At 32.6% G+C, this 11961-nt stretch overlaps 1 protein-coding gene across 2 annotated transcripts in view; it reads left to right on the top strand.

The window, feature by feature from the left end:
- LOC106466119 (cyclin-L1-like) overlaps positions 1-11961 on the top strand; it is a 54290-nt gene that overhangs the window by 41126 nt on the left and 1203 nt on the right. Inside the window, exons 6-10 of one of the 2 annotated variants that reach the window (XR_002612130.1) lie at positions 619-718; positions 1492-1596; positions 2174-2312; positions 6716-6780; positions 8325-8394. Coding sequence is in view for 1 of the 2 variants with exons in the window: in XM_013926357.2 (XP_013781811.1) it covers positions 619-718; positions 1492-1596; positions 2174-2312; positions 8325-8394 (414 nt within the window). In the remaining variant the exon portion in view is untranslated. The remainder of the gene's footprint in view (positions 1-618; positions 719-1491; positions 1597-2173; positions 2313-6715; positions 6781-8324; positions 8395-11961) is intronic. The other variant, XM_013926357.2, reaches the window with a different exon arrangement.

Genomic DNA, 11961 nt, shown 5'->3' with positions numbered 1-11961 from the left:
ATTAAATTACCATCTTTTTAGAATGACTTCAAATGTAGCATGAAACTACATTTGTTTATCTTAAGTAACTTTAAACTTGTAACAGTATACATCTATTTATAATTAATTTTATTGTTTTATTGCCCATTGAACAAAGTATCTAATCTACATGCGTTAGTTATTTATATTTCCTTGAAAGTGGCTGCATGACATCTTGAAATTTTTGTTGGAACCAAAAACTAGAGAAGAATTTTGCTATTTTAAATGTAGAATAGTTGTGAATAAGACAGTGGCCAAGTGACTAAAGGAAACTTGTACAGGAATATCTGCTTGAAACACAAAGGCAAGCGGAGAAAATTGGCTTAATTAAGCCATGTGTTGTATGTTTAGTGTTTTGTTCTGCTCTTGGTTTGCCCCTTATAGCCTATGTGGGTTGGATAGAAGGCCAGTGTCCTGTAGGTGGACGTATATTTAGTTAAAAGTTTTAAATACTCCAAATATTTATTTTGGGTAAATTAACATTATATTTTGCACATCAGTGTATGTGCAACTTGATCAAAAGAAAGAAGGAAAATGGAAACTAATTTTATGGTTTTATGTTTAAAATTTACAGGTTTTGAAAATCTTTGTATATTTTAGGAACTATATGAATGACAGTCTGAGATCTGAAGTTTTTGTTCAATATCATCCTGAAAGTATCGCTTGTGCCTGTATTTATCTCAGTGCCCGGCTCTTACAAGTAAATATTTTTTAATCTGTGGTACATGTTTAAGAATTATGATTGCAGTATATTTTGTGGAAAGTGTAAAGCTATATTTTTTGAAACTGTTTTCTTAATCATAAATTACATGTTTTCCCATCTTTCTGACCTCTTAAAATTTTCCAATATAATGTCTTAACATTAACTTTTTTTTTAATTTATAAAAACCAAAGATAATTTTTTGTCAACATTTAAAAAAACCTTATTTGCTTATATTTTGACATTTTGTTATGTACTTTAGTTTTAACTAGGTTGTTTGGGTTTGCTTTAATTCATAGGCTGCCTCAAAGCCCCACTTAAAAGCTAGTTACAGAATGAAAAATTAGCTGGAGCTATAAAAATTTGGCCTTGTGAGTTATAAAAGTAACACTTTTATATTTGGAATGAAAATATTATTCTAAAAATTTGGGATTGAAATTTAGTGATACACTTAATGCTAAAGAAAATCTTTCAAAATATAAAGTAACATTTTTACTTTATGTGTGTGTGTGTTTCAACCCAAGATTATTCTGTCTTGCTTTTTCAACTTTTAAAGGTTTGTGGAAATATTGATTTTATTATTATTATTTAGTACATGTTTTTTAAAGGAAATTATAACTAGCAATAATAGAAGATTAAAAGAGGATTATAGTCCATTAAGTAAGGTAACTGAATAAAAGAAATTCCACTAATTGGTAAAGTTCAAAAAATTTTACTTGAAATAATTTTTTTTAATAGAAATTGTTTTTTTGATAGATTGATTTTCCTTTTAGATCCCTCTACCAAGTAAACCAGCATGGTACTTAATGTTTGGTGTGACTGAAGAGGTTATTGAAGATATTTGTCATACAGTTTTAGCTTTATATACTAGAAGAAAGGTTGGTATAATCATCTGTGTACAATTGTGTCAGCACAATAGGAGATGGGGGTTGGTTGGTACTGAACTTTAGAAATATATTGCTTCTGTTTTTAACGAAGTCACTCTTAAGTAATTTTGATGTGAAACTCCCAAACATTTATTTAGGTTTTATATTTGATAAAGTTTTTGAATGGAAATAATGAGATGCATAGGTGCCGAATAAAGTGGGTCCTAAAACTCTGCCCCCCTCTAAAAAAAAAAGAGGGGGATTATGGGGCCCAGCATTTAGGGAAAAGTGCAATACCTATAATGTTTTGTTGTGAGATGTATTCAGTACTCTAGAGCTGAAAGAATGCTCCAGGTCAATGGTGCATACTTAGAAATGCTGCCTCATCTATTACTATGGTTATGCATTAATTAATTTTAATTGGAGCAAATTTAAAAACCTGTCTTGTCTCGAAGTGTTTCAAAAATACAAAGCCAAGTATAACCCTAATCTTGGTCACCTCGGGAAAAGTAAAAGTTGTTACCTATGATGATATATATATAATCTTTTAAATGAATTTAATGCTATATACTGTTTACTTTTCATACAGTCTGATCCACATCATTTGGACAAGACAATTGAGGAACTTAAAAAAGCCCAACAAGAATCTAAGTTAAAAGCCAAAGAATTATCAGGAAACAATACACCAATTCCTAACAATGCTGGATTTTCTCCTGGACCAAAAAACAGTAAGGATAATCATTAAAATGATTCAGCTGTTGTTTATCTAGTTGAAACTAATAAATATAATGATAGTAGATTAGGGATAGGGTATTTTTAAAACAATTATTTCCAGGACGATAATTCATCCTTACACACAGATTAGCTGTCTTCCTCAGCATGTTTGCCAAAGAAACTACATGCCATTAGCCTTTAGGTAAATATCACCTAATTTCTTGTGATTTTATGTTAATAACACCACTGCATGATGGTATCATCGTGTGGCAAAAGCCCTCCACCAGTAGCAGGGTGTCTGTCACACCTCCATGTGCACCAACTTCCTCTGATGCATTTGCACTCGTGAATCTTCATTTTTCTCCTCGGCATTTTATTGTACAGATATGTTAAAATTTTTCATCTGTGTTCAAGTTATTGAGATTTGCATCATTAACGAAACTTTGATTTTCTTGGTTCTTGTTACAAATTCTTTGTTTATTGTTGTTCACACTTATACCCTATTTTTGATGTGAGTTCTGGAGGCTTGTTGATTGTCTGGGTCACTACAGCCATTGTTCAATGTGTTGTGGATTACCACATACTCCTGTCTTGTTGGTTGAATTTCTGTTTCCTAATTTGCTTTGGGTAGTACTTTACCTTTCAAAAAACAACCTTAACCTTTTAATCTCTTTCTGGATTTCATTTTTAGTTATGTTCTTTTCCTTTCCTTTCACTAATAGCTCCTTTCTCATGCCCAAATTCCTCTTCCCCCTGATGTTTGTGGGTCCTTTTGTTGTGATTTGTAGACTTTCTTCCCTTCATTTTCCCAATTCACTGTCATTGGTATCTATCTGGCCAACTAGGGGATCAAGCCCTTTACCTTCTATTTCACCTTCTTGTTGGTTCTCCTTTTTTTCGTGTTTTTTTTCTCTAACCTTTTGTATTCTCTCTCCTAATTCCAACCTTTATGTGAGGCACTCCTTATTGCTTCTGATGGCTTCTGTGTAAACATTTGTTCCCTTCACTGTTTGGCGTGTTTCACTTCTGTTCTATCCTTCCATACTTTGTTCTCCTGCTGGCAGGACTCATTTGGTTGAATTACATTTCTATTTACTGTACCCCATCTTTCTTCTTGTGTACTCATTCATCTGGCTCCCTATTATTACCCAGATATCTTCAGTGATGTTCCTTTTCCCTTGGTGTTGGTCAGATGTTATATGACTTCTTCCTCATCATTTTTTTTCCTCTGTTTTGACCTTGCCCTTTACTTCTATTCCTTGTCTAGATCAGTCTCCTTTCCACTTTTCCATTCTGGATTCCAGGCCTTTTTTTTCTCATAATTCGTCTACCAGAAGCTTAGTTCATCTTCTTGCCAGTGACTGTCACATATGTATGTTACTATTGGTACCTTTCTGTACTCCTGCTGTTGGTCTCATTTTCTTCTGACAGTCATTTTTCATTTCTCCACCATAGTCTCTTTTCTTGCTCTTCTTCCTGTTTCTTATTATTCTCTTTCCAAACCAATTTATCATCTTTTTCACCCTGTCTATGGTTAACCATGACCAATGTGTTGGAAACTTTCATATGTGTCTCTATTGGCCCATCCTTTTGTTTTCTCTGTCCTGTCTTTTTTTTATCTCTTCCTTTTCCTTACTCTTTCTTTCAACTCAGCATTGGCCTTTCTTTTATTAACTGGTATCATGAGAGATTTTGTTATTATATTCATGACCTTTGGCTAGCATACATTTTCTTTATTTATATCTTTTAGCCCATTCTCAGATGTTTCCTCTTCTCCAATTCCCTTCTCTTACGGGTGGATGGGGTGGAGGATTAATCTTGGGATCTAAGTCCTTTTTGACACTTATTGTTGGGTACTTTGAGCATTTTCTTCTCTCATATCTACCAACTTCAGCCTATATTTGCCTATGAGCCATGGCATATCTGGCATATATTTTGTAAGCCTCTCCTCAAGGATTTGTTACAGTGATTGGGTCTTGCTTTTAATACTTCCTGCATTCACTTACCACCTCTAAAACCAGATCTCTTCATTCTTAGATGCTTATCTGCCTGATTGAGGTTCATTTTTTTGATGAGGACAGGTCTTCTGACATTAGGACACTGAACAAGAACTCACTCCACATCAACGTGCTCAACCTTCTTGCTAATTGTTAAGCATGTACCCATTTCAGGGTTCATATGAATTTAAGAAAGTTTTGGAAATATGAGAATTTACTCTAGGGTTTTGGAAAAGTCAAGGAAAATTAAATTTTCTTCTTTCTGTATTATAAACCAAGTTTCTCCATAATTTGTTTATTTGATGATTACATCTTATAATATTCAAGGGCAACAATTTTCCAAGTGAGCCCTTAGTTTTTTCCTTTGTGAAAAGCATGCATGAATAGCAACTTGAATTAATTCAGTGATACTAGGTTGAACGAGGAAGTCGATGTCTGAGACTCACCTTTCAAGCAATTATGTAATCATGATTCATCCACTTTTCTGTCATTATTTTTATGTTCTGTGGTATTGACTTGATTATGTACTTGCATATAACATGCCAGGCAAATGTATATTTAGCAATGCATGGCTTATGAAGGGATGAGTACAAGGAATGGCTCGTTACGGGTGCACATTGCCAAGAAGCTTGTTTCATTGTGTGCCATAAAACATTCAGTGTTAGCAGTATGAGGGAGTCTGTGGTGATAAGCCATATGAAGGGGAAAAAGCACGAGGCAAATGTGCATAAATTGCACACGTCTAATATTGTCTGAAACTAGGCTGATGCCAGACAAAAAGTTAGGCCTACTGTTGTGACAAATCAACATGATGCTGTAGTCTAGCAAGTAAGTGAATAATATTGCAAATATGGTGGAAAAGTCATTGTGTTTCACATATAGTCAAACATATATAGATATTATTTCGTATAATATATACAGAATAAATTGTGACTGTGGATTATATGAATTTCTTCATGTTATATTTGGTCTGAAAAATCAGTTTTAAGCACTATGGAAAGTTTTAGAAATCTGAATCACTGAAGGTGTATGAACCCTGTAATTCATGCCTCTGCTGATGGTTCACTTGATCATGTTCCACTCAGCCTATTCCACAGTCTTTTCCTGCTCCAACTGTCCTTATAGTTTCTACTCTAAGGCTTTTTATGTTTTTGTTTTGGACATTAACCATATGCTACTGAGCCAGTTTACATCCTTTGCCAGGAGCTTGAATCTTGGTGGTTGACTGTCTTTCTTGGCCAGTCCATATAATCTGTCAACAGAATAGCCTCTACACCCCCAGAACCTCTGTAGGTTTAATCCTTGGTTGGACTAGTTCATCTTGGATGATTTTGCCACCCTTCTCAACTCCAGGCTTCCTATCTTATGGTCCTCTGTTACTTATCCTTAGGTTCTGCCTAATGATTTCTCAGCCAGGCCTGATCTTACCTCTTTCTTGATACCTACCCTCTATTAACCTCCTCTAGAGGGATATCTCCCCCCTTCACAAATGGAAATTGCCTGATCTGTAGCACATCTCCTCCTACAGTTTGTGTAAGTCTTGTAGAGTCTGGTGATAGAGTTGAAGTAAGCACACAAGTTACAGTCTGAATGTGCCCCTACCACACTAAATACATTGGCTGTCCAACAACTTGTGTGCAATTATTCGGACAGTCATGTTGTAATTCTGCTTATCCTGTAACACAAATTTAGCTTTTATGCCTCTTCTCTTTTGCCATACAGGCAAAGATTAAACCCTGGATAAAACAAGATGTAATTTCCCATGGGTGTGCCCCTATTAAGCCCTGCTATGGGGTGTTACACCCCTTGGGCATCCTTTGGATGTATTCTGAAGGATGATCATCTAGATAAATATTCAACAGTCCCTCCTTCCTCTAACTAATCTGTGTGAAGAGGTGAGATTATGATCTTGGAAGTTAACATTTTCCTTACCTGAAAGTATATTTCCAACAGATACTCACCTCCTCAAACATTCCCACCCATTCTTCCCACTTCCAGTGCATATTTTCTTGCTTCCTCAAAAAATGAAGGTTCACAAGTGCAAATACATAGTGGGAATTATTACTCGTGGAGATGTGTGTTAGCCTCCTGTTGGTGAAAGGTTTTTGTTGCATGATGACATCATCATGCATTGGTGCAATTCATGTAAAATCACATCAAATTAGGTGGGAGTTGCCTCAAGGCTAATGGCATGCAGATGTGCTGAGATAGTTAATCTGTTTGTAGAGGTACCTATTGGAAATAAATTTTCAGGTAAGGAAAATGTTAATGTTAAAAGAATAAAAGGATAAACATATGAAAAAAAATTGTAGTTGTTCTTTTGCACATTAAAAAAACTTCAGTTTAAGTTTGTTGGATGAAATTTTATTTAGTTGATTTTATACATATTTTTTATAATCTCATATTTTGATTGATTTCAGTGCAGTCTGAATGAAGTCATTAGTATTTGTGAATTTCTGATAGCCCCTCTGAATAATTTTGAACTGTAAGTAACTGCTTGAATTGGTGACGAAAATAAAATGAATATAAAACAGGCTTTAAAGTTACATATATTAATTGATTAACTATTTATAAAAAAAGGCAGCTTGCTTATAATCTTGGTAGAGTAAAAACATTATTATTGTATGCCAATGGTCATAAACAGTGAAACTGCGTGCAATTCTTTTTAAATCAAAACAAATATAATCTGTAGGAAGACATAAAAATCAGTGATTAAAATTTACAACAAAAGTAAGCATTTTAGTTTTTTAATATGTTCGCTGCTACCAGTAGTATTAGTAATTCATACCCTAGTGCCAACCACACTTTTTTTTTTACTTAACCCAGGTGTCTCATATTTGACTGTTTAATTAGCTCATTGAAGCCACTTGTAATATGTGACCCACCAGTGTGTTATGCAGTCCATAACTAAAAGTCAGTTGTGAGCCACCACAATGTACTTGTTTAAAAAAAATATATCACATATAAAAAAATAAATTATTTTAGTTCCAGAAGCTATATAATCCGTATAAAGTTAAGTTTCAAACTATTTCATCCTGCAGTTTTTTGCAATGCAATAAAACAAACTATACAAGTTTTGTCAAATACATATGTACACTCAGTCTTACAGAGTTAATAATTATGCTCCTGTAACAAGCTTTAGAACTTGATAGCTAAAGTCAAAAAATGTTTTGTTACTTTAAAGAATTATACATCTTGTAGGAAATGCTTTTTCCAAAGAAACTGATCTTTTCTTGATCAGAAGCTTTCATTTTCCAGAAACCTATAAAGAAACTTACTGAACTTTTTTATTTGATTGGTAGCATTCCCAAACAATCATAAATATACCTGGATATAATTAATGAATTTGTAGTGGTTACAGTTAATGTGTCAACTCTGAATTCCATTGCATTCTTCTGAAAGACCCAAAAATGTGTTAAAGAAAAATATTTTTTTTAGTAATTTTGAAACAAATGAACTATATAATAACACTAGGACATTTTTATGTTTTTTCTTAAATTTATTTAAATATTAATAACTTCCATATTATTTATGAAAAAGCTATTCAGTTAACAATACTTGTGTTAATGTCATAATGATGGCATCACTATGCTTCAAAGCTTACAGCAGCATTTCTCAAATTGTGGGGTACTCCTCCCAGGAGGGTGAAAATGATATTTTGAGGGGGTGTGAGCAGTTAGGAATGTCAGTAGTGCAGTAATATAAAATGTTTTAGTATATTTTTTTATTAAAGAAAATAATAAGTAATTACTACAACATACATTATTTTGATGCATATCTGTGTATTACATCTCATCACTTTAACTCTCTCATTCAAAAAAAGTGGGGCACGCAAGAAAGCATGTGACAAAAATTTGGGAAATGCTGGCCTACAGTATTATCTTGTTGTTGGTGGTTGAAAATTATTTAAAACTATTCCTGTACGTGAATAATGTGCTTTTATTATTATTATTAAATAGCTTAAATCTCAGTTATACTTACTGATTTAATTGAATGGGCAGTATCAAGTAAAAATTTTTATTTTTCAAGACTCTCCAAACCTTGCTGAGTCTCCATTAGTAAATTCTAAAGACACCAGAGGAAATGAAGTGTTTTCAAAGTAAGTAAATTTTATTCACCTCTAAAAAGTAATATTTTCTTAACATTGAGTCAACTAGAGTGCCTTTGTTAGATCAGTCCTGACCACCTAATTCCAGTAGTTGACCAATCATGCTAAAATTATACCAGAATAGGCCTTACCTTTATGTTGAATCCATCAGTGTGCAAGATTTCAAAAACAGCTTTGAGATGAAGATGTGATCATTTTGTCAGAGTTAAAAAAGAGGAAACTTTTACCACAAACTATACTGTATTCATGAGTGATTTGTCCTGTAATCTCCAATAAGAATCCACACTACCAAATGTAGGCTCTCTATTGCTATCTGTACGAGTTTAATTGCATGGACGTAGCTTCCTAGTTCATTGTTGGTCATGACCTAGTTTGGGCCAGGAAAAAAATATGATTGATCACTCAGTTCACTGAAAACAATACAGCAAACTGCACCTCACAACTTGTTATGCAATACCTAATTTTTGGGATTTAGCCGATCTTCACACACCTAGTGAATTTGTTAAATTTTATATTCTTCACTCGGAGATGGGAAACTAAACTATAATTTTGCAGGACAAGTTTAAAATGCTGTAAATCTTCAAAGCTCTCAACTGTTCTTTTTTTACTTATAAATGTTTTATAGCTGGCTAACTCCTCTGGTTGGGTGTTTGCATTTGTGGATTTAGCTGATCCTCCCCCACAAAGTGAATTTGTCAAATTTTATATGCTTGACTTAGAGATTCAGTGTTAAAATTGGTAAACTAAACTATGATTTTGCAGGACAAATTTAAAATGCTGTAAATCTTCAAAGCTGTCAACTGTTCTTTTTTACATTTAAATATTTCATAGCTGGCTAACTTCTCTAGTTGGGTGTTTGCTAATAGTGTGTATAAGAAACTTATTCTTTCACTAGTTAACCATATCAAGACAGGTCTTCTTATGGTCAAGGGTCAAAGGGCATGTCAATAAGTTTGGTATCAAACTGTAGAATATAATTCAAATTTTAGTATACATTAGCTAATTTCTTATTTTAAAAGTAAATATTACAAAAAAACCTATATATTGATTTTTTTGTGTTACATGGTATGGTGAATGCAGTATTGGTTCAGATTATATGTTTATGCCGTCCAAGTACAAAGTCTATAACTTCTTACCTCAAATTACCAATATTGACAAGCTAGAATATAAAAATAACCTAGCTTTTCAGTTTGCTGAGATATCACTACATTTAGTGAATCAAACACTGTGGGTCCCACCCACTTTTTTCATTTTTGGAAATACTTGCTTATGTACACCTATGACGTGTGAATAACCAGTCGAAAGCTTAGAATGTGACCCATGTGGTTCTATGAGCCACTGCAAAGTATTTACCCAGGAAACCCTCTCTTTTCATGGTAGATTCCAAGTGGTGTAAGACAGTATTGAGCTTAAAAAATCATATTTTTTTAGACCCAAATACAGCTTAGTTACTAAGCTTGATACATTATAGTGGAATTCTGTGGTATTTATATAGTAATTTATGATTTTTTGTTATTTCAAAATGCATACTTAAAACCTAAACAAATTTTCTTTTGCATTCTCCACATGCAAAATTTGATAAGGCTTAGCAAATTATAGCAAGCAGCAAATGAGTACAAAGTTCATAACTAAGAGATAATTGTTTTCTATACTTCTTTATTTACTGTTCTATGTTTTAAGAAAAATAAATGAAATTTAAGAACTTATTTGTAAATAGTAATAATGTATATACATATATAATGTATTATAACCACAATGTGACTGTATTTTACAAAATACTAGTCCACTAGAGCACAGCCAAGATCACTTTGTAAAGGCCAGTTTTCTATTATTGGATACGGTAGCATGTGTGCTGCATCATTCAACTTCTGTCATGTTGATAAAATAAAAATAATAAATATATATATATAGATGTATAATGTTATGAGATTTAAGCTACTTAGACTAAACGTTTGTGGTTAATTGTTATAATTTGTAGTCATTCTAGAGTGATAAAATGTAATTTATATCTATTTCCTATTTTTATAGTGTTTATGAGGTTCAGTTGAATCGACCAAACCCATACAGAGATACAATAGTGAAAATAACAGATAAAAAAAACGTTTGATAATTATATGGAGGATGTTAGGTTATAGATATTTCGCATATGAAATTTGACAGTTTTCTGATGCATATAAGTATTTTTAATCTTAAAATCAAAATTACTTTGTAATGTTTATTGATAATCTGCAAAATTCTGTGAAGATATATGTACATTTTAAAAAGTTACAGTACAACTGCTTTATGGTTACTTTCAGGAATAAGGGCTGGGTGGAATCCACCCACCTGTATTAGAAGAGTTAACTCTTTTAGCATGGGATCGGTTCCTGGGACCGACCTCGTAACCATTTTGTGCTTGTTATAGTTTTCATGCTATAACTTTTAAAGCAATGTTTTTCTCATGCCTTTTTTCTTTTCACATTTTGCCTATCTATCATGCAAAGTAATTGTCATTTTAAGCATACTTTTATGCATCAGGAAATTTTCAAATTTGACGTGCAAAATCTTTATAATGTCCAGATAGTTATCAAACGTTTCTTAATTAAAAACCTTATATTTTATCTGTTATTTTCAGTAATGAATCTCTGTACGGGTTTGGTAGATTTGACCACTCTTGTAACCACCATAAAAAATTAGGAAATATGTATAAATTATGACTCTTTCATTCTAGTATAAACACAACTTATAACACAAAATCATAAATGTTTAGACTAAATAGCTTAAATCTCATAACATTATACATTTATATATATTTACTATTTTTTATTATATTGACCTTTCAGCCATGCCTGTCTAACGATACAGAAGTTACAATGATGCGGCACACATGCCACTATATCCAATAACATAAAACTGACCTCTGGTCTATACAAAGTAACTTGTCTTGGCTGTGTTTTAATAAACTAGTACTTTGTAGACTATAGTTACATTTCAATTATTATACATTATATATGTATATAGATTATTGCTATTTAGAAATAAGTTTTAAACTTATTTTTCTTAAAACATAGAATAGTAAATAAAGAAGGAAAGCAAACAATTATCTGTTCTAGTTATGATCTTTGTACTCGGTTGCTAAAAACCTTTAAACATTGTGCACTAAGTTGTATTTTAGTATAAAAAAATATGCAATATCGAGCAGATTAAAGACACAAAGAAAGAAATGGCGTCCTAAGAATTTAAAATGGCTAAGAAAGCCAGTGAGCTTTCAATTGGTTATTTGTGTCATATATAGAAAGTGTGTATAAGGGAGTGTTTACAGAAATGGAAAGAGGTGGGTGGGGTGCCACTGTGTTTGATTTATTACGTAGCAAACAAAAAGATAAGATGTTCTTATTCTAGTTTATCAATATTTGTAATTTGAGTTTGGAGCATTTCCAAAAATGGAAGGAGGTGGGTGGGGTGCCACTGTGTTTGATTTGTTACATGAGCAATATCTTAGCAAATAGAAAAAATAAGATGTTATTATTTTATATTCTAGCTTGTTAATTTTGGTAATTTGAGTCCCTAATTCGTATG

The sequence above is a fragment of the Limulus polyphemus genome, unplaced genomic scaffold (assembly GCF_000517525.1).
Source record: "Limulus polyphemus unplaced genomic scaffold, Limulus_polyphemus-2.1.2 Scaffold2156, whole genome shotgun sequence".
Taxonomy (NCBI): Eukaryota; Metazoa; Arthropoda; class Merostomata; order Xiphosura; family Limulidae; genus Limulus; species Limulus polyphemus.
This window is presented reverse-complemented; position numbering and strand designations above follow the sequence as displayed.